The sequence below is a fragment of the Poecilia mexicana genome, unplaced genomic scaffold (assembly GCF_051168715.1).
Source record: "Poecilia mexicana isolate PSO_F unplaced genomic scaffold, ASM5116871v1 scaffold_5, whole genome shotgun sequence".
NCBI classification, from domain to species: Eukaryota; Metazoa; Chordata; class Actinopteri; order Cyprinodontiformes; family Poeciliidae; genus Poecilia; species Poecilia mexicana.
The window spans coordinates 19366516-19391083 of NW_028263374.1; the positions used below are offsets into that span (position 1 = coordinate 19366516).

The following is a 24568-nucleotide window of genomic DNA, read 5'->3' on the forward strand; positions in this document are numbered from 1 at the left end:
TCCAGTGAGATTTAGTTTTACCTAGTTTTGTTTATTTGTTTATTTTAGAAAAAAAAAGAAAAAAAAGAAAAGAAAAGAAAAGAGAAGAAAAGAAGAGAAAAGAAAAGAAAAGAGAAGAGAAGAAAAGAAAGGAAAAGAAAAGGAAAGAATAGAAAATACTTTACTGAGCCCCTGGGGAGGGCAGAGGGGGGATTGTGTTTGTCCCAGCACACAATAAAAATTAAAATAAGTAAGTGAATAAAAAATAAAATAATAATAATATTAATAATAAAAATGTACAAGAATATTTTTATTCTTGTACATTTTTATGTACAAGAATAAAAATGTACAATTTACAAAATGTAAATTTACAAAATTTACATTTTGTAAATTTGCATTATGTTTGTATATTTGTAACTTGAAGATTTGTCCAGCACTTTGTTTCAGCTGAGTATGTGTTAAATACTTTATAAACAGATGTTCAAAGCCCAACACATTAACTAATGCTTATTAATAATAAACTAATGGTTATTAGTTAATTAATAATAACTTAATTGCAGACACTGACAGTCATTCAGGAAAACTTATTTTCTGAGTACATTTGTGTAAAAGATCATAAAAGCAGATTCAGACCTGCGTGGGATAATAAGGTGAAGACTTGTTAAAGGTAATGTGAGGAAACCTGTTAAAATGAGGTTAAAGGTCACATCTGTACATTCTGTGAACTATCCAGAAGTCATTTTCTTCATAGTTTAATACAATTCCCATTTCTGAAAACATTTAACTCCTCAATGTATGTCGCCCTTTCTGCGAATTCAAGTTGAAATGTTGAAATAATTAAACGCCAGTGTAGACACAATAAATACAAGAGAGGAAGCATTCTCTCTGCCTCATGGAATCCATGAATAAATTATTAACTCAGAGGCAAATCCTGACTCCCCGGTGGGTTCCAGTCCATCAGTTTTGTTAAATGACTGCAGCTTCTCCACTTCCAACATCTCAGAGAGATTCCTCTCTGCTGTATGTTCTGTTTGATCAAGATCAAGTTCTCCCAGTCTCTGCTCTTTAAAGCACCTGAGGGAGCGACCATGTGCAAAGCATCTGTCAGTTTTTCTACGTTAGCAGCTAATTGGTTTGGTTAATCAGCCTTGAAATGGGGCTTCTGAATCAATAAGGCAAGGCCAGAGTTCACACCCGATCTCCTCGAAGACCAGCTGGATGAGAACGCCACCCAAAATAAAGCGCTCTCACCCCTCTGTGTTCAGTTTATGAGGATGTTTGTCTTTCCTTTCTGGAAGATTTTTCTGCTCTGCAGCTGCAGACACTCCACAGCAAGAAGAGGAACTGACGCTCACAGCATCCTGTTGACCCCTCGCATATCATAACCGCCTAACGTGCACCTCCTTTATGTTTGTCCTTATCACAGTCATGTAATCACAACCAATCCAGTCCTATCACCTCCCATCTTCCTCCTCCTCCTCCTCCTCCCTCCCTGCCTCTATGCTGCCTCACTTCTTCCCTGAGCAGCAGCAGCAGCAGCAGCGGCGGCGGCAGCAGCAGCAGCAGCAGCACGTTGAACTGGATAACGTCTCCTGCAGCCGGCAGCACAGTCTCATTTCTCCACACACCAGCTCTGAGTGAATCCTCAGCAGGGGTGTTTGAGATATTAGCGCGCTGTGGGGGGAAACGGCTCAGGAACCTCTTCCAACCAACCTACAAAGGTAAGACTCTCGCTCCAAAATACCTGTCGGCTCCCAAAGTGAGAGAGGTTAAAGTTGCTGCCTTCAGGGATCACACTCATGTCAGAATCGCTGCAGTCCAAAAAGAGATAAAAAAAAAAAAAAAAAACTTTCATTGGATTTCTATATTTAGCTGTTCTCACATCTTTTCTTTTTCGTGTCAAAGTGTAAGACAGAGATGTCAGGGCTTCGTGTTTAGAAGCAGCTTGTAGTCGGTGAATAAGAAGGAGTTTGTAGATTGCTGGAACAGCCTGACCTGAGTTAATCCTGTGTTTTGTTTGCTTTATGGGGAAACGGTACCAGCCACTGATCCCTGTGTGAAATGTTTAGCGCAGATTAATCTAACTCACAGGGAAATGATCTCATTTCTGACCCTGTTGATTCCAAACCTGTTAGATTTGCACCCCAACACCTTGTTGCTTGGACATGTACTGGACATTTATGCTCTTTTTATGCAAGAAAAAAACAACAACACAGAATTACTTGAGAACATCTGAGCGCTTTAACTCCTGAAAATGCACATTTATACTTAATCTATTTTGTTTTTGAAAACACTTCCTGCATGTGAAAAATGTTGTTCTGAAGGATGGCATGAGTGCAATGAAATGTGGTTTGTTTAACCATATTTTATTTAATCTTTCAACCTTATTGCATTTAAAAGTTAAGAAGCATCTTAAACAATCAACTGAGCATCTGAAGTCCTCTTTACTCTCTAGTATCAGTTGCGTTTTTTTGCATTTTAACATTTTGTTCCACCCTCTCCTGTCGCTCCTGAGTAGGATACTCCCAACAAATCTTTTATCTAGTGAAACAAAGGTGGACAGAATGAAAATGTCAGCTCTTTTGTGGCTAATACTATCGCGCTTCCGCTCCAACCCCCCACCCCCCCCCCCGACAGACTCAGAAACACAAAAACATTGATGATATGACGATCCTGACGGCGTTTGGTGGATTATCCTCACCGTCTGTCCCTACAGCTCAGCTTAAATGGGCTTAGTCATCTGAGCTGAGCATACATTGTATGTCGTTGTGATAATTTTACATAGTCTAGAAATTTCTGCGCTGAAAAACAGAAGAAGTAGCAAATCAGGCTCATCGTCAGAAAGTGGAGAGTCCAGAGTTAATGGATCATTTTCTGTATTTAATTAATTCGGCTCAAGCATTAGATTTTAATGATATTTTTAGATTGTGAATTCAGTTGTCTGACAACTAACTCTTAAAGCATTTTAAACTTATTCTTAGGATTTTGCAATGAAAAATGTTTGGATTGTTTTCACAGTTTTGGGCACATTGTGTTTTACAATATTCACACCCCTTCGACTTTTCAGCATTTTGTTACTTTACAGCAGAAATCTTCTAAACTAGGTGGTTCATAATTGAGAAGTTAATGATGAAGCACTCACTGATTTTAAATTTAAAAAACAAAGTCTGGTGGGGTTTTTTATCCTGTGTTTTGATTCCATCTTCATTTGTTCTGATGCCTCTACCAGCTTTCTGCATGCTGAGCCTGAAGTTTTTGATTAATCTTCCTCACAGCTTACAGTAGCTCAGTCAGGAGTCAGTTTATGCCATTGATCTCAATTGAATCCAGGTCTAGACTTTGACTGGGCCATTCTAAGACTTTAGGGTTGTTGTGAACTTCTCTCCTTTTTCAGCCTCCAGTAGGTTTTCTTCTAGCATTTACCTCCGTCTTTCTCCCCACAACTTCCAAGTAATTTCACTGTCCCTGCTGAAGTAAAGCCTCCACACAGCATGACACAGCCACCACCATGTTTCACAGTGGGGGCTGTGTTCTCAGATTGCCGTGCAATGTTTGCTGACCCGTAGTAAACTGCAAACAAGACGTCTTGTGGCTTTCCTCCAGACTCTTTTCAATTCTCCACATTTGTGGAGTGCAAGACTGCAACCAGAAGAGGAATGTTTAGAAATGTTTCTGCAGTTGTCATGAGCCTTTTGCCTTCTTCTCCAATTAATGTTGAACATCCAAGTAATGTTTGAAGTTGTGCCATCCTGTTACTGATTAAGTGACTTTGAAGGTCAGTTGGTTTTAGAGTTAAGGGATTTCATATTTTTCGTCATAAAATGTTTAGGAAACCAAATATAATAAAGTCTAGCACATTTTGTGAGTTTAAAGTTCACAAAAGTACAAGTTTGTGGATATAATTTGGCTGTAATTTTCAGAAAAGTTTGAGTTTGCTTAGTTTGGATTCACATATCGTAGCAGCTGAAATATAACAGTAAAAGTTATCGTTCTATTCTTTTTTTGAAGGCTTATTACTGTTTGTGTTTTGGATGCTGAATTTACAGGATGAACAGATTAACGTTGTTTATACCAGTAACAGCACTGAGCTGTTTGGAGTCTCTTTTTTTATGGGTGTTTTGTGAGTTTTAATCTCTTATTGGCAAAGTTTGGAGATGTCTGACCTCTGTTTTAGTCGGATTATGGAGTGCTATAACTAGCTTTGACTTTCTGAATGTCATATTTTAATTTATTGGCTTATATAGACAAATCAATCAAGTTGGGATGATGTGTCAGAAGCGTCCTGAGCGTGTTCATTAATGTAAATAAATAATCGCAACAAACACTGCAAACACCAGATTACTCAAGTTTACGTTGTTTTCCTGTCTTTAATGTGACGCAGCAGGATTGTGACTGACCCAGTCTGAGGATGGCAGCGGATCCTCGACAGGCTCCATGCCGCCGTGTAATGCCATTTCTGTGCCCATGAGTATTCATCAGCAGGGACTAATGGGGCGCAGCAGTGTGAACCTCTGATTTACCGCCTGGCCACTGGCAGACCTAATGATAGGGCAACGCTGCTGGTTATGGAGGAAACAGGTGCTGCTGAGTGAATAGATAAAGAGAAACACTCAGCGACTGGTGATTGTTGTTTTGTCCTCTGCACAAGCGCTCATTTGCAATATTGTGCTCACACAAATGTAATTATTATGCACAGAAATTAGCTTGCTTGAAGCAGAGTTACAGTTTTATCTGTTTATGCCTCTGCTTGAGGGCCAAAATGGGGCCAAGTACTTTATAAATGGTCAGAAAAAGTAAGCTCACATTTCCTTTGTGCCAAGGTGTTTCCAGCATGAATGCGGAGGACAATCAGCCGGCTCTCTCAGAAACAAAAGCACATGCTGAGCGACAAACCAGAAGTTTCTAAATCAGCTGCTGCCCATGTATTAATTACTAAGGAAGACTAAAGGTTTCAAAAAGTTCACCCAGGAGCTCTGAAGTCATCCCACATCCCAACTTCAGCCTCATTATTGAGAGGTTGATGGATATGAGCCAAACACAGGCCAGGCTGTTCATCTTTTTGAGAGGAAATGCAAATAAATGGTAAAAAATCTCTATAGACACAAATGACAGGATGTTTTTTATGATCTTGATGCTCATTTCACTTCTTGATGCAGCATCCATATTGTGATCTTTTATCTTATGGTTGCTTTGAGCCAGAGGTTTGTTCGTTTGATCCCCACTAGCCAGTACCGTAACAATGCCTGCTCTTCCTGGGATCCACGCCATAAAAAAAGCATTTATTACAAAAACAGTTACACACACTTAGCATAATAAGTGCGTGTACGTGTGGAGATTCAGTTTCATAATCATGTCTATTCGCCTTTGAGTTGTTGTGTCACAAACCGGATTTAATGCAACTTATGTCACTTTTTCTTTTAAATAGTTTTATTACATAAATCTTCAGCTACTCCTACTAGCTAGGATTCGATACAGCGTGTTTTGATTCCCTCTGACGCTTTTACAAAGTTTATTTGACAGAAACGAGGAGATCTGAAACTTTTACAGCCTCCACTCATTGTGCATTCAGCAGCGACGATCGAGGCAGAAATAATCTGGATCTCTCTAGAAAAGAGCATCAGTCTGTGTTTGTGCAACAGGATGAACTCTTGAAGTTGTTGTAGGTGTTCAGTTGTGTGCAGCTGAAGCTCACTCGCTCCAGGTCAGCTGGCACTGTTTACCGATGGATCACTGCCTACACACGCAAACACTCACACACACACATGCAAACACACGCGTAGCGGTAGCTCTGTGCCTGGATCATCCCACACTTTCACGGTGTCTCTCCCGCCAGAGCCGGCAGTTTGGAGGAATATGGGCAAATCGGAAAGCCAAATGGATATCATGGAGAAATCAAGTAAAGCTGTGAAGCGCCGCTGGACTGTTGCAGAGATCAGTCTGTCGGTTCTGCTGCTGCTGGTGAGCTGTGCCTTGGCAGGGCTGGTCGTCCTCTACACATCAGCTGTGAAAGGTAAAAGCTCTGTCACGATCACGCTGCAAACGTCCAGATGAGGAAGTAATAATCAAGCAGTTTACGTCTTGTTTTCATGAAAAGGGTAGTATAATCACAGAGCGGATTGAAGCTAGTACCAGAGAACAATAATAATAATTATCCTGGCATCAGTAGATGTTTGATATACAAATGTTGCCTTTAACTGATGAAAATCTGAACAATTCAATGCTGAGAATAATGTTGCTTTTATCCCTCATCAGAGCAATCAAACAGGCCGAGTGTTTCCAGGAGTTCAACAGGTGAAGGTGAGTCTGATGCTGGAAAATAAACCTAGAACAGAGACATGTTTTCATATTCTCTGAAAGCAGGCACATACAAAGCTGGACACTAGGTGGTGCTAGAGCACCTGCACTTTTTCTCTCTGAAGAAAAAAAAATGCCCTTTTGAAATTTAAGAAAACATTTTTACAGTGTATTGTGTGGCAGAAGTTAGTATTTCTGGATTTAAAAACCGATGTTACCAGTGCCCCACATTTTTGTAATTCTGCCTGATCAATCAATCAATTTGTAATAATTTTGCCAATTTATTAATGATAAGGATTTTGTAAAATGCACTTAAAATGCCTCCTGGTTTTGAGTTGATTTATTTTCTTTCATGTCCCTGAACCTTTTTGTAGGTGTTTTTTTAAAAATAGGTGTCTAACAACTCTGGAATAAACTAAGAGATCACTTAAAATTATCAATTTCTCTGGTTTTATTTTTTGGTATATGTTTGAGTAAAATGAACTTTGTTCTTTTATTCTATGAACTACTGACAACATGTCTCTGAAATTACAAGCAACAAAACTTTGTATTTATTTGCAGAAAATGAGAAATGGTCAAAATAATGAACGAGATGCAGAGCTTTCAAACCTCAAATAATGCAAAGAAAACAAGTTGATACTCATTTAGAAACAACAATGTTTTAATTCAGGAAGGGTTCAGATATTAATATTTGGTGGAAAAACCAGGAGGTTTTTTAATGGGGTTCAATGCAGTGTGCTCTTCATTTCTCTAGAGCTGTATATATGTGTGTGTATAGGTATTCTGTTTCAAATTTATCAAATTGTTGTCATCGGTTTTATTTAGACAATCTGTTTTTTTTAAATGAAAGATCACTTGAAATATTTTCTTGTGCATATGTGCAAACTGTCAGTGAGATTAAGACAGGGTGCCTTTTTGCACTTGAGCCCCTGTCCCTCAAAATGTCTGTGCACGCCGCTGCCTGGGAGAGCTTTCGTGGCTGCAGAGCTTGTCTTCCAAGCGTCAGCTGTTACACAACAGCATCTTCTCTGTCTCAGCTGGGGTGTAACAAAGAGTCCGCTCCGCTCTTTCATAATTGCTGACACTGTTTGTTTCCCAGGCCAGATGTTTTGCTCCAACCTGAACAATGTGTGCACGACTCCAGACTGTGTCACTGCAGGTGAGATGAGTGCCCTCTTCACCCTGACCACTATTTTATTTTGAAAATAAAGTAATCTCTCATCCCCTGTGAAAACCACATGCAGAGACACGTGTGAATCCTTACTTCTGTCTCTTTTTTTGCCACTCTCGCTTTTCTCTCTGTGCAGCTGCTCGGCTCTTGCAGAACATCGATGACTCTGTGAAGCCTTGTGATAATTTCTACCAGTACGCCTGTGGGGGTTGGCTGGAACGGCATGTCATACCGGAGACGAGTTCCCGCCACAGCGTCTTTGACATTCTGAGGGACAAGCTGGAGATTGTCCTCAAAGGTCAGCGGGGCTTAACCTTTGGTGCCGAGTGGGCCGCAGCATTTGGAGAGCTTCGATAACACAGGAAGTGTTTGTTTTGTTGTTGCAGGTGTTCTTGAGACAGAGAGTGAGCAGGACAGAGACGCCATCAAGAAAGCTAAAATCCTTTACAGCTCCTGCATGAATGAGAGTAAGATTTTCTTTAAATGCAGTTAAGAGGAAACTTTGGTGCTATTTAGGTCAGCAACATTCAGCTTTGATTGGAGAATTATAATTCAAAAAGTTCTTATTCGAAGAAACTATTTACATTTACTCAATTACATTTACTTTACTTTTTATGTGAAAAAAGGCTTTTAGAAGTTTGCTGTTCTTGAGTAATTTTATTATGCAGTATTTCTATTTTTACTTGAGTAAAATGTCAGGTTTCTCTTCCCACTGAATGAAGAACAAACATGTTTTAACAAATAAAAATCACCAGACACAGACACACACCTGCTGTTTTTGTTAAAGTTTTTTATTTAAAGAAACTGATTTGAAAATCATTTTGCCTGATTTTGCTATTTTTTTGTTATTTATATAAATTGTTGTCATTTTCTTTCTTAAAATAATTTTTTTGGTCCGTCTGATGATGTCATTTTTAAATGTCAAATGATTAGTAATTTTGATCAGTTACTCAGTACTTGAGTATACTTTTTTACTCTCAATAACTTTTACTTGAGTGAAAATATGTCAAAGTGCTCATTTTTGTTGTAAAGCTTTTGCTCGTCTACATATTTCTTCTGCTTTTGCTTTTTCGTCACACTTAAGTGTTTCAGGTCATCAAACACATTTTATTGTCAAGTAAAGATAGCCTGAGTGAACACAAGATGTGGTTTTAAAAGGACATCAATCTGTCCAACCTAACTGGGCCAAATATTCCTTAAAACTGACAACTGGTTCTTCCATCCAGTGGTAACAAGCGTTTGAAATGGCTGGGAATGAGACTTTACATCACTGTGACCAACTTTTCTTTGCAGAATTGTTTAAACTGCAAAGACCCATCCAATACCGATGGTTTTTGGAGCATTTTAGTAACCTGTTTAAGGTTCCTCCAGAGAAAATAATGGGATGCAAGACCACACTTTGGCGTTATATCTATGTCAGCAACATGAGCTCAAAAGACTGTTTTCTTATGTGCACATACAATTTGTGATGTCCTTCTCTGACCTGTGTCTGTGTTACGTAAGAGAACCACACCACCAGCCAATCACAGATTGTTTTACGTTTAATCAAATACAACATTTCTAAATTTCTTGAGCTACTATGAGACAAATATCTCATGAGTTTAGAGTCAAATTGACGGCCAGACGTTCTCATTCAAGATTTTCCGTTTGAGAGCAGATTTCACTGAACTATCAGTGACTCTGTTTGAAACCATGAAACAGCAAAACCAGAAGAAATCTGAAAAGAGCAGGGGCATTTTTGCATTGATTTTAGCGGACTTTGTATCGGCAAATGGCTATTTTTACATAACTCCAATCATGTGCAGTAAACGCCCTGATTGGCTCATCCCTACTTCAAGTAAAACAAAAGGTAAACACTGAACTCTGCCTGTCATTAGTGGATGGGTCTGGTGCTGCTGACGGGATCAAACTGGCGCCTGCACATAATGACGTTTCTCAGAATGAAATGTTTCTCTTGAGGTTTTTTTTTCCAGCGGTTCCTGTCAGCTCTTAAACATTTGCCTCTGTCCTGTGCAGGCCTCATAGAGCAGCGGGACTCACAGCCCCTCCTGAAGCTCATCGACAGCATCGGAGACTGGCCTGTGGCGTCAGAGGACTGGAACACCACAACAGGTAGAAATGTGTCTCCTACTACCAGCTGGCAGCACATCCACACATCATCCCTCCTCAAACACTCGCATTCAGTCAGAGCTCAGCTTGCTATATTTGCGCCCAGCGGTCTGCTGAGTACATGCTTTGTTGGTGGGGTCAAGAGGCCCGTCGAGGATGTTTTTTTGCGACGAGCAGTCAGGTGTGGGTTTCTGGAGGGTGGTTCGTGGGCAGAGGAGCAAGTCCTCAATCAGGACTCTGAAGCAGGCTTTAAATAGGCTGTGCTGCTCATCCTTGTGCTCCAGGCTCTTGCCACTTTAATTAAATGTAATCATGGATGGTGGCTCAAACAGAATTAGGCATGCATAGCTGCATCTGCGCACAAGGATTTACTCAGAAAAGCCCCGTTAATTTGCAGCGGAGGCAGCTAGGTTTCTGCCGCCTTAATGTGATCATTTCCTCACAGCTGCCCACGTGGTTTGAAAGTTTTTGTTCTGGTTTTTACCTCAGGGGAAGCCTGGAGCCTCGAGGACACGCTGGCAATGCTCACGGCTCGTTTCCACAAGAAGGTGGTGCTGGACCTGTACGTGTGGACGGACGACCGGGACTCTCAGCGCCACATCATTTATGTAAGACAGCAGTTTGCTACAGCATTAACAACTAAAAACAACTAATAAGGCTGGGCTTTTTTCCTCGTTTAATGGAATCGATCCAATGTAAACCAAAAGGAACAACAAAACACTTTATGAGAAGATTTTGTTTTATTTAACCATATATTCTCAGGATTTAAGTAAAATATGCAAAAATGATGTAACAAAATCTCAAAATTCTTTCTGTTCTCTAAATTTAGTTTATATTATAGATATTTGTTTATAAAAAAAAAATCTTAAATAATAGGTTGGACAAGTGAAAAGACTTAGTTTAGAAAAACCGAACTGTGTCACAGTTTAAAAAGTGAATATATATAGAGAGAAAGGTGTCAAAAGGCAGTGGATCAACACAGACTACACAATCACATGTTTTGTAGTATTTGCAGTAAAATAGCAGCATGAGAAAAATCCAGACAAAATGAAAGAAGAAGAAAAGATGGAGGGTTTAAATACATTTGAATGAAATAGTAAACAACTGGAACTGTGGCTTTTTTCTAGAAAACCACAGCTGGCTCACAGGATATGGAGTTACTGAGTTTCATCATTGCTGTTGATAAAGCAAATTAACACTTTTATTTATTCTGGATAATTGTTTGGCTTCTGGTGGATCCAAGGAATGTTTCCAAAACCAAAAACATGTTTGGTACTATTTTAATGCATTAAATTTGCTCTTCACGTGGAAGGTTTATACATTAAAAATTAAAGACTTCCATCTCCTTTCCTTTAGCAACAGCTTTAAAATGTGAACTGTGAAAACTGAAAAAAGAAAAAAATCCTGATAGCTCCTAGTCCTGTTCTTTAATAGATGTTATTTGTTCTTGTTTTTCTTTAGATCGATCAGCCAGGACTTGGGATGCCGTCTAGAGACTACTATTTTAATGACGGGAACTACAAAAAGGTGACATTTTGCTGAAATCTTCCAAAAACACTTGAAATGCACAAAAGTTTGGGGTTTTTGTGAAGAACATGCAGTGAAGTGTGAAAACAAACCAATAACTTCTAGGTTTGTGTCACAGGTTCGAGAGGCCTACCTACATTTCATGGTGTCTATTGCAAAAATAACCCGGGAGGACAAAAACTTGACTCAGGATGACGAGAGAGTCTGGGATGAAATGATGCAGGTCCTGAAGCTGGAGACGGACATCGCTAACGTGAGTGAAGATGTGGACTCACGAAAGTAACATGGAGAAGAAGAAAACTAACATCCAGTCTCTGAAAAAGGAAACTTCCAACTTTTATTTTGTTTGGAGAGAGTTTTTCAGGCTGTGGTGCATGTGACACTACCTCAGCATGCTTTAGTGAAAATTTTCCAGATACAACCGTGAACAATGTTAATCTGATGTAACGTTAAGCCAGAAAGCAGTCCAACCACATTATGAGACTCCAAATGGAAAAACCGAAAGCAGAGGACAATATTTTAAAAAGCTGAATGGAAGCTGAAGACTGCATTGGACTGTAAGACTAAAGAAATGTTTGTAAAGCTACTTTAATCTTCTGTTCAGTTGAAATTTGAAGTAGCGTAGGAGCTGATCCAGTGCTGTTCATTATGCTTTTCTCAGTTCAGGTCCACCATGTTTAAAATTGCAATCTTGAAACATCCTGTTCTAGTTAGATGTGATTCTTTTTCGAAATAAGAAAGTTCAACAAACTAAAGTAAGGTGAAAATGAATCAAAATGTAAACACAAAGAGACTTTTTACAGTTTTCCTTCCGTTTCTGGACAGGCAACATCACCAGCAGAGGAACGCCAGGATGTCACGGTTCTGTACAACAAAATGACGCTTGCAGAGCTGCAGAGCACGTACAGCTTTAACGTGAGTCACATTTCTCTTTGATGTGCTGCTTGGTGCGTCTGTCTGCTGTCTGTCCATTCATCAATCTAAACCAGACATTTTTCATGCACTATGAAAAAGACACACATTTTTTAAGTTTTAGGTCACTGAGGAAAGTAGTTTCTATTGGCAGAGTAGAGGTGTAGTAGTTTGCAGTCAGGTGTTTGCAGACATTGAAAATACTATCTTTAAATCATTTTGAAAAATCAAAATGTATTTCAAGGTAATTTCTCCAAACACTGCTGTTACATTATGGGGAAATCATCCATAAAATCAGGGAAAGTAGTTTGTACCTCCAAGAGACCGGGCCATCCTTTGAACCAAAGCAAAACATGTCCTGTACTGACATGAAGGAAGAAGCCATTATTCCAAAAGCAACATAAAAAGCCAGCTTAGAGCTTGAAAATGTCCTCAGAGACAAATACCTGAAGAGTTAGAGACATGCTCTGTAAGCTGGTGAAACTAAAGCTGAAGTCTTGGGCCACAATGACTCACGTTATGTTTTGTTGAAAAAGGGGGAAAGATGCATGCCTGAGAACACGATCCCAACTAGGAAGTACGGCGGTGGCAGCATCATGTTTGGGGGTGTTTTCCAACAGGAAGAACTGGTGTACCCCTCAAGTACATGGCATTACGCATCAGCGCAGTTTAAAACACTAAATATCACCTTTACTAAACTCTACACAAGTGTATGTTCACATCTGACATTAAAGAAAGTAAAAAAACAAGAAAGAGACAAATTTAGTAATCCTTGGTGAAGTCCAACAAAACTATTAATCTTCATGCAGTTTAATACCTCATATAATTTCATCCAGCCTCCATAAATGTTTAGCACCCACTGCCTAAAAAATTTATGGAGTAATTTAGGCAGTGGGCGCTTTTGTAGTTCTTTTGTTGTCTGACTGATGAAGAGGAATAAAATCTTGGGTGAATTCTCGTTTCATGCACAGTGAAGAATCACCACGGAAAATGCCAAATGTTCTTATTTTCTCTCTACTTCTAAAATTTATTCACACTTTATCCAGGAAGTTCTTGACTGGAATATTAACTGGTGTTTATCTGTGAGAGTAGAAAATGTTTCACTGTAAGGCTAACACTAGAGAAATATAGAATCATTTATTTGTTGAATAAGAGTAAAAATATTGTAAACAGGTGATTTTTTTTTTCTTTTCAGGGTTTTAACTGGACACGGTTCATAAAAGGTGTTCTGTCGACTGTTTCCATTGATATCCAGCTGGATGAAGAGGTTGTGGTGTACAGCTCTCCCTACCTGGAAAAGATGAACGACGTCCTCTCCAGATACAGCATCCAGTTAGTCCACAGAAAAACCTGGAAGGGGAAATAATCAAGAAACGTTGCGTCAAAGCAACCACAGTTAAACCTTTTGTTCATGTTGCAGGACTATGCAGAACTACCTCACATGGCAGCTCATCACAGACAGAGTTAACAGCTTGAGCCGCCGCTTCAAAGACGCCAGGGCCCGCTACAGAAAGGTCCGAACAGCCGACCGTCGCTCTGCCAGGTGACCCGAGCCTGCTCCAGTGTGAGCTAACTGTGTGCACGTTTGATCAGGCTTTATACGGGACCACTGTGGAGGATGCTTCCTGGAGAGAATGCGTCCGGTATGTCCAGAGCAGCATGGAGAACGCGGTCGGCGCGCTCTACGTGCGCGAAACGTTTGCAGGAGAAAGTAAGCGAATGGTGAGTCTGTCAGGCTTCCGTCTGCATCAGTTTGTGTCAGTGCTAAAGCCCTGAAATAAACACAAAAGGTAAAAAAATAAAATAAAAAATAAGCCTGCAATCATTCAGTCGGCTTGATTTGCAATGCAGTGATTGTAGGAGTGCGACATATCCAATCTGAATGAAGTACATTTCAATAACGTTGCCATCTGTGGAACAAAATGTGGCAACGACAAAGATAGCAAAACCATAGGAAGATGCTGTCTAATCTTTGATAAGCAGGAGCTTTTTAAGTTTCTGTTAAGCAACCATGCACACACAAAACCACATCTAACGGCAGCTGGAGGACAGAGAACTAACATGTATGTCTTAGCTGACGGCAGCATAACTGCAAAGATGAGATGAGCTCAGGATAACCAAACTCCTGAGACATGAGAGAGGCAGAGAGTTTAACTTGCTGTAAACCGTCTGCTCTTCAGGAACACGTGAATGAGTTTCAAATGAGTTGTTTCATTGCAGAAGAGTTAATCATGTCAAATAATGACTAAAAACACTCGTCTTTATGAGGTATTTGACTTGTTTTAAGGGTTCCTTAAAGCTCAATGTTTTGACTCTACACTTTTTTGGAACAAAACACAAACCCTGCACAACATTTTTCCTTTGTATCATTTTATAAAAAGTTAAAATTAAAGGTAAAAATGTACTAAAGACAATTCATCGCAACCAGATTCGCACATTTATCAACACAACTGTAATAAGACTTTGTGTGAGAAAGGATGCTTGGAGCTGCATTCATAGTCTGACCACTCCCTCCTGTTTGCACATGATGTAGTCCTCAGCTTTACAAACAGCCTTTTTAATTGTCTCATTATCTGTGTCCTAAATCATGAAGGAGGGCACCAAAGTAATTACCAGTTAAGTATTTGGTGAAATTGGGTTTCTTCTTTTTAGTATTTATTGATGCTGCGATCATTACTTTGGGTGCAGTCCGATTTTTATGAGCAAGTGATGAATCGAGGCCATTTTTATGTCCACTCCTTACAAACAATGAGCTCAGATCCACAAAAAAATAAATGCATAGATGCTGAGATGTGAAAAGGGCAGGTCTTCAATCCTGTTAATGGACTGGGTGTATAATGGGTTTACTTTGGACTTTAAGATTCAGTAAATGTACAAAATCGAGGATTTAAATGCTTGCACTTCATCTGCATCCCCTCCAGTTTATTTAAAAGTGTTGAATTAATTTCTGTTTAATTCATCCGACTGACTTGATTTGTTTCCCTTCTTCTGGTTTTATGGAGTATCTGTGGTTTGTGAGTATCTAACCTGCAGCAGCCAGACTGTTCAACATTTATGGGCAGATTTTCCTCCAAAACAAATCAAACTTCACACAAATGTAATTTCTTGTTATTTTTTTTAAAATATTTTCTGAACTGAACAGTATTTGTTTAAATACTCCACCTGCTGCCAACATGTGAGAATGTTTGGAAGACGAATGTGCCTGTCTCTCTGATTAATGTGGCTCTTGAGTTTTTATTGTTTTCACACTGGTGAATGCTTTTATAATGTTGAAATTTACATGTAAAGTGCATTATAAATGAAATTGTATTTTAATTGTATCATCTCGTGGACATCTCCTTGCTTTCTCTGGAAAGTCCCACTGTCTTTATCACTTGTTTTAGTAATAAAGTAAGAAACAAATAAAGATGAAAATATTCCGTGAAAAGTTTTGAGTTTTGCTCCTCTTGCACTTGATAATTCTCCCTGATTATTCAGCCCGACTCACAGGTTATCTATTAAATCCCACTGATAAACCAATAAATAAATGAATGAAAACATAATAGAGTTTTAAATATGTCAAAATCAAGTGTTTGCTGGACAAGTGTGGCGTTAAAACTGTTTTCATCAAACCAAGGCATGAACCATTTATACTAAGCCGATTATGGAAACACTAATCTATTCTTCTAAATGAATTTAGTATTCCTATGTGCAGCGATGAATGTAAACTGTTTTATATTTTTATGTCTTGTTTTCACAGGTCAGTGACCTCATCAGTAAGATCCAGACGGCTTATGTAGAAACCCTGGAGGAGCTGAGCTGGATGGACGCACCATCCAAAGAAAAAGCAAGAGAAAAGGTACGAAATGAGGAGAAAGCTTAAAAATGTTAAAAATGCTTCAGAAAATCACCCAAGCTGCTTTGACTCTGTGCAGGCAATGGCTATAAAGGAGCATATTGGCTATCCAGACCATATTCTGCAGGAAAGCAACCAGAAGTTAGACGAGGAGTACGCTCATGTAAGTAGAAACCGAGGCTGGTTTCCAGCCTATTCTGTCTGAAATATTGACTTATCCCTGATTTCTTTTTGTAGCTAAACTACAGCGAGGAACACTACTTCGAGAACATCCTGGAGAACCTTAAATCTGAAGCACAGAAGAGTCTGAAGAAGCTTAGAGAGCCGGTGGATCCTGATCTGTAAGTGGCAGATTCCTCCAAAAACCCCAAAATGACAGCTTGATGTTCACTGGGATGCTTTAATGCTTTTAGCTGGAGAACATCCTAAGCATGCAGACAATGCAAACCTTGGCCTCTCTGCTGCATGTATAATAAAAAAGGACGCACTTAGCTGAAAGAATATGCTGCTGATGCTTTTATAGTCAGTGTCTCTGAGCTGAGCATTAAAAGGAGTCGTTTTGGTCAGCTTCCTTTAATGGTTCCACAGAATAATATCTTTATTTTCCTCTTCACATCTCTCCTCAGGTGGATCATCGGTGCTGCTGTGGTGAATGCATTTTACTCACCAAACAGAAACCAGATAGGTGAGAGGTTCACTGCGATAACAGGGGCCGCGTCAATGGCTTCCACTGCGCTTTGAGACAACATTCATACATCGTGAACTTTTCCACATTTTGCAGCATTTCACCTGCAAAGTTTGAAGTATTTTTGGGGAATTTTATGTGACAAACCGACACAAAGTGATGTGGGACTGTGAAGAGGGAAGAAAAACATGGAGGGTTTCAGTTTCACAAGTGTGCTTTTGCATTCATACCCCTCTGCTGCCCCTAAATAAAACCCAGAGCACCAAACTTCCCTCATCCATTATGGATACTGTTCTAGGAGCACCTCCAAAGTTTGTTGGCGAATAAAAAGCAACAGAGCAAGAAACACGGCAGACAGGACAACATTTGTTGGGCATTTTAAAGCAGGGTTAAGTTATAAAACAATATTATCAAAAAGTTTGAGCATCTCACAGAGCTCTGAACACTGAGCATCATCATGCGCACACCATCTGTTTGGCTGTGAGGATGTGATTCCTCAGCCATCCTAAAGACACCTGCAGCTTTATTTCCATGCAGTTCTGAAAAGGCTGCACCATAAAAACACTTGAAGATATTGTTTGCAACAAAACCAAAAGTGGAAAAGCTTACGAGGTTTTCAAACCCCTCAGTCAGTTTTCACTGCAGCATTCAATTCATCCTCTTCTTTTTTCTGTGTCCAGTGTTTCCAGCAGGAATCCTGCAGCCACCTTTCTTTAGTAAACATCAGCATCAAGCTCTTAACTTTGGGGGAATAGGAATGGTTATCGGACATGAAATCACTCATGGATTTGACGACAACGGTGAGATTAGTAGCAATGATTTACCCCAGATAAAATGATGGTGATAAAAAAAATGTTGCTCCAATTTTATTTAAATGCTGCCTCTGATGTTTACATGCATCATGTTTGCTTACCTACGACTGACGTCTTGTTTTCAGGGCGTAATTTTGACAAAGATGGTAACATGCTGAACTGGTGGAGCAATTACTCTGCTGACCACTTTAAGGAGCAGTCACAGTGCATGGTGCAACAATACGGCAACTTCATCTGGAACCTGGCAGGTGGACAAAATGTAAGCCTCCTGTTTTTGGCGGAGTGTTTCTGTTTTGACAGTAATATCCCGCATTATGCAACCACCGGAGGGTGTTTATGTTTGTCTGGCTGATTGCAGGTTAGTGGAATCAGTACTTTGGGGGAGAACATTGCAGACAATGGAGGGGTTCGTCAAGCCTATAAGGTAGATGTCAGCCGCCTAAAAAAGCACATGTAACTGCTTGAACTTCAACAAGTAGCCCCACGCATCTCATAATTAGCCGCCTGCTGACCTGCAATGGGTTTTCTAAGTGAAGGTGTGTGTTTACAGGCTTATCTGAAGTGGGTGGAAACAGAAGGCGAAGAACCTCGGCTGCCTGGTCTAGACATGGATCATAAACAACTATTTTTTCTAAACTTCGCTCAAGTAAGTGACGAGGAAACATGAGCTAAAACAAAGAGTATAACAGAAACTAGGGCTGGACAATAAATCAATAACAATATATATTGCGACAGACACGTGATCGGTATCAATATATGACATTCACTAAACTCTGATCAAGAACCGCACAGTATTCTGGGAGATTTAGACAAAGGAACGGCTTTAGCTGCTCAATCTCTATCAGCCAGCTAAACAAGGTTGGTGGAATCAACTCACTCATTCTTTGGTTACCTAGCAACTCGCTCACTCTTTGGTTACCTAGCAACAACCTGTTGAGTAACTGCCGCAGCAGCAGCAGCAGTTTAAGGTCCCACTATTGTGCCTCATAACTGCTTAAAAATAAAAGAAAACAGCAACAACATGGAGGTCATTCCACCAGCTTGGCAGTATTTCAGATATTTTAAACAACAAACAAATCAATAATCATCAATATGGGCTGATATGAAACGATTACATGGTGAAAGGTTTTCCAGCCATATTGTCCAGCCCTAGCAGAAACGCATCTGTCAGGGATACAAGTCTAGTTTGAGTAAAGTTTGAAAATTATTTCAAACTTTAATTACTTCAAAACATTCAAAGTTATTTAAGAAATAGGAACTGTACGTATGTCTGCATAATAAACTCTGCTAATACAGCTTGATTTGTCCAGGTGTGGTGCGGTGCCTATCGGCCTGAGTACGCCAGCCAGTCCATTAAGACGGACTCACATAGTCCGTTAGAATACAGGTAACATAAACACTGGGAATTTATTTATGCAGCTTGAACTTTTTTCTGCTTTGTCATGTTACAAAAACAAACTTCAATTAGCTTTATTGTACTTTCAAACTTCAAAAATAATCAACATACAGTGCAACTAGCTGTTCTGTGAAGTAGTCAGAGGTTTGCTAGAGAAAACGAGCAATCGAACAGAACCAGGGACAAGAGTTCAGAGAAGTGTAAAACAGATTTAGGTTACAAATCTTCTAGCTTTGAATATCTAACAGAAATCTTTTCAGTCCATCATCTGAAAAATGGAAAAGGTGTGAAAGGGAGGAGAACAACAATCAGAGAAAGAGTCAAAAAGTCCAATAACGACTTTGGAACAACTGCAGAAGATCTGAAAATCTGTGAACAGGATAACTAGTAGTTGCAAACTGCACAAACCTGACCTTCATAAAGAAGTGATAATTAAAAAGTCAAAAATTAAATGACCACAGTGTGAAAAACAGTACAGGGTAGAAGACTGAAACAACATTCTGGGCTCACCAAAATTCTTCAAAAAGTCATTAGATTAGATGAGATTAGAAATAGTTTATTAACTGCTGTAACGTTGAGAATGTTGTGATTCGCAACATTTCCAATCCAGCAAGTAAAAGTTAATACAGATTACAAATGAGAAGAAACAGATAACGATTATTTAAAGAGATTCGTAAGAAGTCACAAATGCTGCAATCTGAAAACACAATCAGTACAACATGGTGATGGCAGCATTAAGCTGTGGGGAAGCAGGGTAATTTAGAGGTTTTGAGACTGGGGAGGAGGTCTGCCATCCAGCCAGCAGAAAGGTTTGGATGAAAACATATTCATGTGTTAAAATGGCCTAGTCAACGTCCAGATTTATATCTAATTGAAAATCTGTGGGAAGATTTAAAAGTACATTTTCAGAAATGCGAGCATTTTACTCTTATGATCTGCAACATTGTTGATTCAATCGGATGAAAAAAATGCACTCCACACATTTCAGATTTTTTCATGACAAAACATTTTAAAAGAAGTGTTTTTTTCCCTTCCACTTTATGCACATAAAATCTAAATGAAATATGTTGGAGATGTGACGTAACAAACTGCAGAAGAGTCTGAATACTTTGGTAAAGCTTAAAGTGCTCAATCATTTGCTAATTTACATCTCAAACTGCTTTATTTACAAGCTAATCTGTATGTTGAAAATCCTTTTTTTGAACCCGTCTAACGTTTCTTTTCATTCTTCGTGTATTTGTTCCTCTCGTCCTCAGAGTGCTCGGATCTCTCCAGAACTTCGAGGCCTTCTCAGAAGCCTTTCAGTGCCCGATAGGCAGCCCCATGAACCCCGAGCAGAAATGCCGCGTCTGGTAGAAATCCCAAAACTCTTTACCTTCGGCAACTTAAATCAAAAGAACAAGTTTTGCTTTTTAAGAAACAAATGATTCAGAATTTATCTGACGCAGAGCGATGACTCAAACTTAGATTCAGACGTGTAGATGTAAAAAGCCTGTACGATATCCTGGACTACACCCTTGTTTCCTACTTGCCTGAGTCTCCTCTCGAGCTGGAAGAGTTGTCTCCTGCTAACGGAGGTCACTTGTTCTTTTTCTCGCGCCCTACTAAAGAAACCAAGTGGGTAGATGAATGAAAAGTCTACATTTAAAAACATAAACCCTCCTGAGAGGGTTGAAGCATAAAGCTTTTGATGAACAAACCATTAAAAAGTATCTTTTATATACATCTTTCTGATTTATCTGGAAACATCTCGGCACAAAGTTGATTTTGTTAGGTCTGATATATTGATTCTTAGGACATTTGCAGAAAAGGAGTATAAAAGGGTATAAAATAAATGAAGGGAGCTTTGCTAAAGTAAAGCTACAGTGAATTAAACACACTCAGAGGGTTTTGGTCACTGTAACGTGAAAACAAATCACCTAAAGACTTTAAGACTGTTAAATCTTTGCAGCTTTAAGTTTTAAATTAGCATTAATACAGAGCTGCAGCTTTCCATATTTTTTACACTAACTGTTTCTCCGTTTCTGCAGACGATTGTTAGCCCAAACTTTATTGCAAAAATCAGCAAGAAACCACAGTCTGCTTTTTTTTGGAAGATGCTTGCAGCCTGCAGCTTTAAAGCTTGTTCAGTACCCATAAAAGTCGTAGATTATAAGTGAGAGGTTCTGCCAGTTTGGACTTTAAATCAAAGTAAGTCCAGATGCTTGAGGGTGGACGCCTCCCACTTATAGTGTTTTATTCATTCTCACTTGGCCGAACAATTAAAACTTCTGTTCAGCTGCCGGGTCATCTAACTTGTATAATATCTGCTACATACAGAATCCCAGCTGATTTGTTGGGAAGCTTCTCTCCTGAGAGAAAACAGGATTACAGGAGTTTTAGCCTCGGTGTTCGGCCGCCTACATGAAAGGAAACGGAAACTCCTGAAGCTGAAGTCTTTCCCCTTCTGATCTCGCACTGATCAGCTCTGTAAGATGAAAGGAGCGGTGAAGTGTGCCTAAATGAGCGTCCGCCACCGCCGCCGCCGCAGGCAGGCAGCGTCACTGAGGAATGTTGCCATTAAGGAGAGCGGCCAGGACCAGGACTGTTATTTTCTACCCTTATTAGCAGGTAATGACAGGAGAATCAAACCCGAACCAACATCATCTTTCAGATGCTGGCTGAGCAGAACTTTGACAATGGATGGCTGGTTAGAATATTTGCTCTTGGTGTTAAATTTAGGTTGCCTTGGTAAACTGAACATGACTGTTAGGTCTCGACAGAGGCTGCATTATTGAATGTGAACGCTGATCATTTATAGTCCGTCTCTTAGTCTTCACCTCCTGGCAAATACTGTTGTGACACAAATGAGCGGGTAGGGAAATACAGACGACAGACGGATGTCCTCATAAAAGCTGATGTGTGTACAGCTAAATATCAGATGCATCTCAGTAAATCAGTCTATCGTCATAAAGGTACGTTATTTTAGTAATTAAGTTCATAAAGTGGAACCTTTATAAATTTTAATTGCACAGAGAATTATATATTTCAAGAGTTTGTGTTAAATCTGATGTTTATTACAACTAATCCATTGTCTGTACCCACTTAGCAGAGACAGAGGCACACATGCACACTCTGTCTCCTAAAGGCAAACTACAGAAACCATTTAGACATCTTGACGTCTAAAACACCCAGAGAGAACTCATCCAGGATAATTCTATACCTGAAAATGTTAATGAAGAAAAAAAATCACAAACCTTAAAGATTGTGCTTATCTGTGTTACTTTGCATCATTTTTTAATTCTCTGTTTTCCTTCCACTAAACTTTCCACTACGATGTGAACAGCCTTGGATGTGAAGGCGATCTGTGTCTTCCCCATTATTTTTTAGGCCGTAACATGAAATTATTATGTTAAATATTTTGTTATTGGTCTTATAAAATAGTGTAAGTTTGTCCAAAGTTTGAATTTAATTGCTAAAATAAACTTTTCAGTGATATTCTAATGTACTGAGATGCAGCTGCCAAGTTAATGTTTGACATTTGGGAAATATTATCCACTTAAAATATAATTATATTTTAAATAAATATTAAAAATGGATGGATGCTTACTCTAAACATTCATATATGATCTGATGCTGGTTGGTGCAACTAGAGAGAAATGTGTTGCCCTCCAAACAAAGTTGTTTTGTTTTTCCCAAATCTTACCACCAATGGATTTACTGATGATGCTGTGTGTAAAGGGGAATAACCCAGATGTTTTTGTTTACCATTAGTTTGTTAAATTTTCACAGTACGCCAAAAATACAGCAACTTCCACAGTTATTGTCCACAGTGTGTAAAAACCTCCCAATGGATTTACATTTTATTCTGGTTGCATAACCTTCCACTAAGAAAGAGAAAAAAACACTTTAATAGAACTAAATTTAATTAGCTGGTGAAAAATTGTATGTTGTAAAATAAAAAAAAACATTTGTTTAGTTTTGGTCTTTTCTTTTAAATCATTATCCTGTTGGCAGTGGAAACCCACTTGCAGAGTCCATGAGACATAATTCAGGATGACCTGATTTGTCAAACAGTTTATGATGCCATCTACTCTGCAGGGACTTCAGAAGAAAAATAGGCCCACAGCATCACAGTTCCTCCACCATACTTTACTTTGGACATCAGCATCTTAGTCTCATATGAGCAAAGACCCTATTTTTAATTAAAGTCTTATCCTCCTCATTTGGTGTAAAATCAAGATAAACCTGCATCCTGAAACGCCTACAAACCAGCGGCTAAAGAAATAAACTTCATTATATTTAAACCCCAGGGAAGCAAAGTCCCCAGATACAAGAATAAAAATTATATTTTCTGTGTATTCTGACTTTTTAGGCTATTGTTAGTTATTAATTTAAATTAAAGAAGATATTTTATTGCACTCTCCAGGTTGGAGAGCCTTTATTTTTGTGATCCATAAGTAAGGAAACTCCCTTATTTTTGGAGTTTGTATAGTTTGTAACTGAACACATTAATCTATAGAAAGACTAGCTTTTGTGCTAGGCTAAGCGAAGCTAACTATCAACTAGAACCAGCTTCAAGCATCCTTCTGATTAACTTCTCTTACAAATATTTCCCAAACCGTCAAGCAGAAGCTAAGCCCTAAGCAGAAGCTTGTTATGGGTGGAGGAAACGGAGCTGGAGGCTAAATTTGAAGTTGTGATGCAGCTTTGGATTGCTGGCAGAGGATCAACGAGTTTGATTCTTGTATATTTTTCCTTAAAAGCAGTACAAATGTTCTTGACTGAACACAGAGTTTATATAAAGAAAATGTGTTATTGTTGATTGTGAATATTGCCTGAGCCAAATCAGGTAAAATAGTTTTAAGTTTTTGTCTCACATTAGTGAAAATGTTGCTTTGAAATCAAGTACAAATGCATTTATTTTCTATGTACTGTATTAATCTGTTTCATCTGTACACCATTCAAAGACGATTATTTATCTAAAGAAATATTTATCAAGTAAAATTGTTGCTTTGCGAGACTTCAGATGTAAAAGATGTTTCTATGAATGTTCCTGCTGCTATGTAATTATCTAGACGGCTATTTTTGTGACTCCAATCTGTAATTATTGCTATTAAAGTGACTGTCTCCACTGGTGCAATATCAAGAGTCTGCTTTATACGTTTGCTCTTTATACATTCATTTTAATGAACAAGTACTTACCAGAATAAAAAAAAGACAAGATTTCAATCTTGTCATTCAATCTAATGGTGTTAGCTCTGGATCCACTTCCAAATACTGTAATTAGCAATAATTACCTGCGATTTAAAAACTTCATTCACATTTGATATGAGAAACATCCTGCATAATTCAACAATTTACCTTTTCTAAAAAAATGTTTCAGACATTTGCCCATTTACGTCCAAAGTCGTAGTTTGCACAGTATTAAAAAAAAAATCTCATTCTGTAAAGGCAACAGTAAGAAGAGAACAACCAAAATGCAGCTGCATTATCCACAAAATAGTCAAGGCACTCATCAATAATCAATAACTGAAGAAAATGTGGGATGACAGTGACGTTAGAGAAAGCGGATGTTTTCATACCAGTTTGCCACGAGCCTGACAACAACAATGAGGAAGCAGCAGGCAGCTAATTGTGTCCTACATGAGACAACAACGGCCTTTACTCTCTACATGTCAGGAATAAGGATTTGAGTTGCAGGAAAAAATACATTATCTCAAAAATCTCCAACAACCTTGTTGAAGAAGGTATTGGTGTTTGACAAAACAAAAGTATTTGGGCAATAATTAAAAAAAGACGTGGTTTGCACAGACACAGAACCTAATGTCTAAAGAGAACATGATGAAGGCAGCGTCATGCTCTGGGA

The 24568-nt window shown here is 38.9% G+C and overlaps 1 protein-coding gene across 2 annotated transcripts; it reads left to right on the forward strand.

The window, feature by feature from the left end:
* Positions 1 to 1146: 1146 nt before the first annotated feature.
* On the forward strand, positions 1147 to 23837 carry mmel1 (membrane metalloendopeptidase like 1). Of its 2 annotated transcripts, XM_015000752.2 has the most exons (24): positions 1147 to 1700; positions 5813 to 5989; positions 6232 to 6276; positions 7373 to 7432; positions 7581 to 7742; positions 7831 to 7911; positions 9461 to 9556; positions 10043 to 10161; positions 11015 to 11080; positions 11199 to 11333; positions 11906 to 11995; positions 13188 to 13324; positions 13413 to 13506; positions 13586 to 13714; positions 15732 to 15830; positions 15907 to 15990; positions 16065 to 16168; positions 16454 to 16512; positions 17193 to 17312; positions 17450 to 17583; positions 17683 to 17748; positions 17875 to 17970; positions 18635 to 18711; positions 19977 to 23837. In XM_015000752.2, the coding sequence occupies exons 2-24, from the start codon at positions 5833 to 5835 to the stop codon at positions 20074 to 20076; spliced, it is 2310 nt and encodes a 769-aa protein (XP_014856238.1). In that variant the 5' UTR covers positions 1147 to 1700; positions 5813 to 5832; the 3' UTR covers positions 20077 to 23837. The 2 variants fall into 2 exon arrangements, with proteins under 2 accessions (XP_014856238.1, XP_014856237.2); XM_015000751.2 differs by lacking the exons at positions 1147 to 1700; positions 5813 to 5989; positions 6232 to 6276 and having other exon boundaries at positions 7102 to 7432.
* Positions 23838 to 24568: the final 731 nt, after the last annotated feature.

Excerpts from the sequence above, each read along its gene's own strand:
- mmel1 (XM_015000751.2), top strand. The coding sequence starts at position 7,117 with ATGAAAGATCACTTGAAATATTTTCTTGTGCATATGTGCAAACTGTCA. Across the intron at positions 7,912-9,460 it reads CAGCTCCTGCATGAATGAGA|GCCTCATAGAGCAGCGGGAC; the intron begins GTAAGATTTTCT and ends TGTCCTGTGCAG. Across the intron at positions 18,712-19,976 it reads CATAGTCCGTTAGAATACAG|AGTGCTCGGATCTCTCCAGA; the intron begins GTAACATAAACA and ends TCTCGTCCTCAG.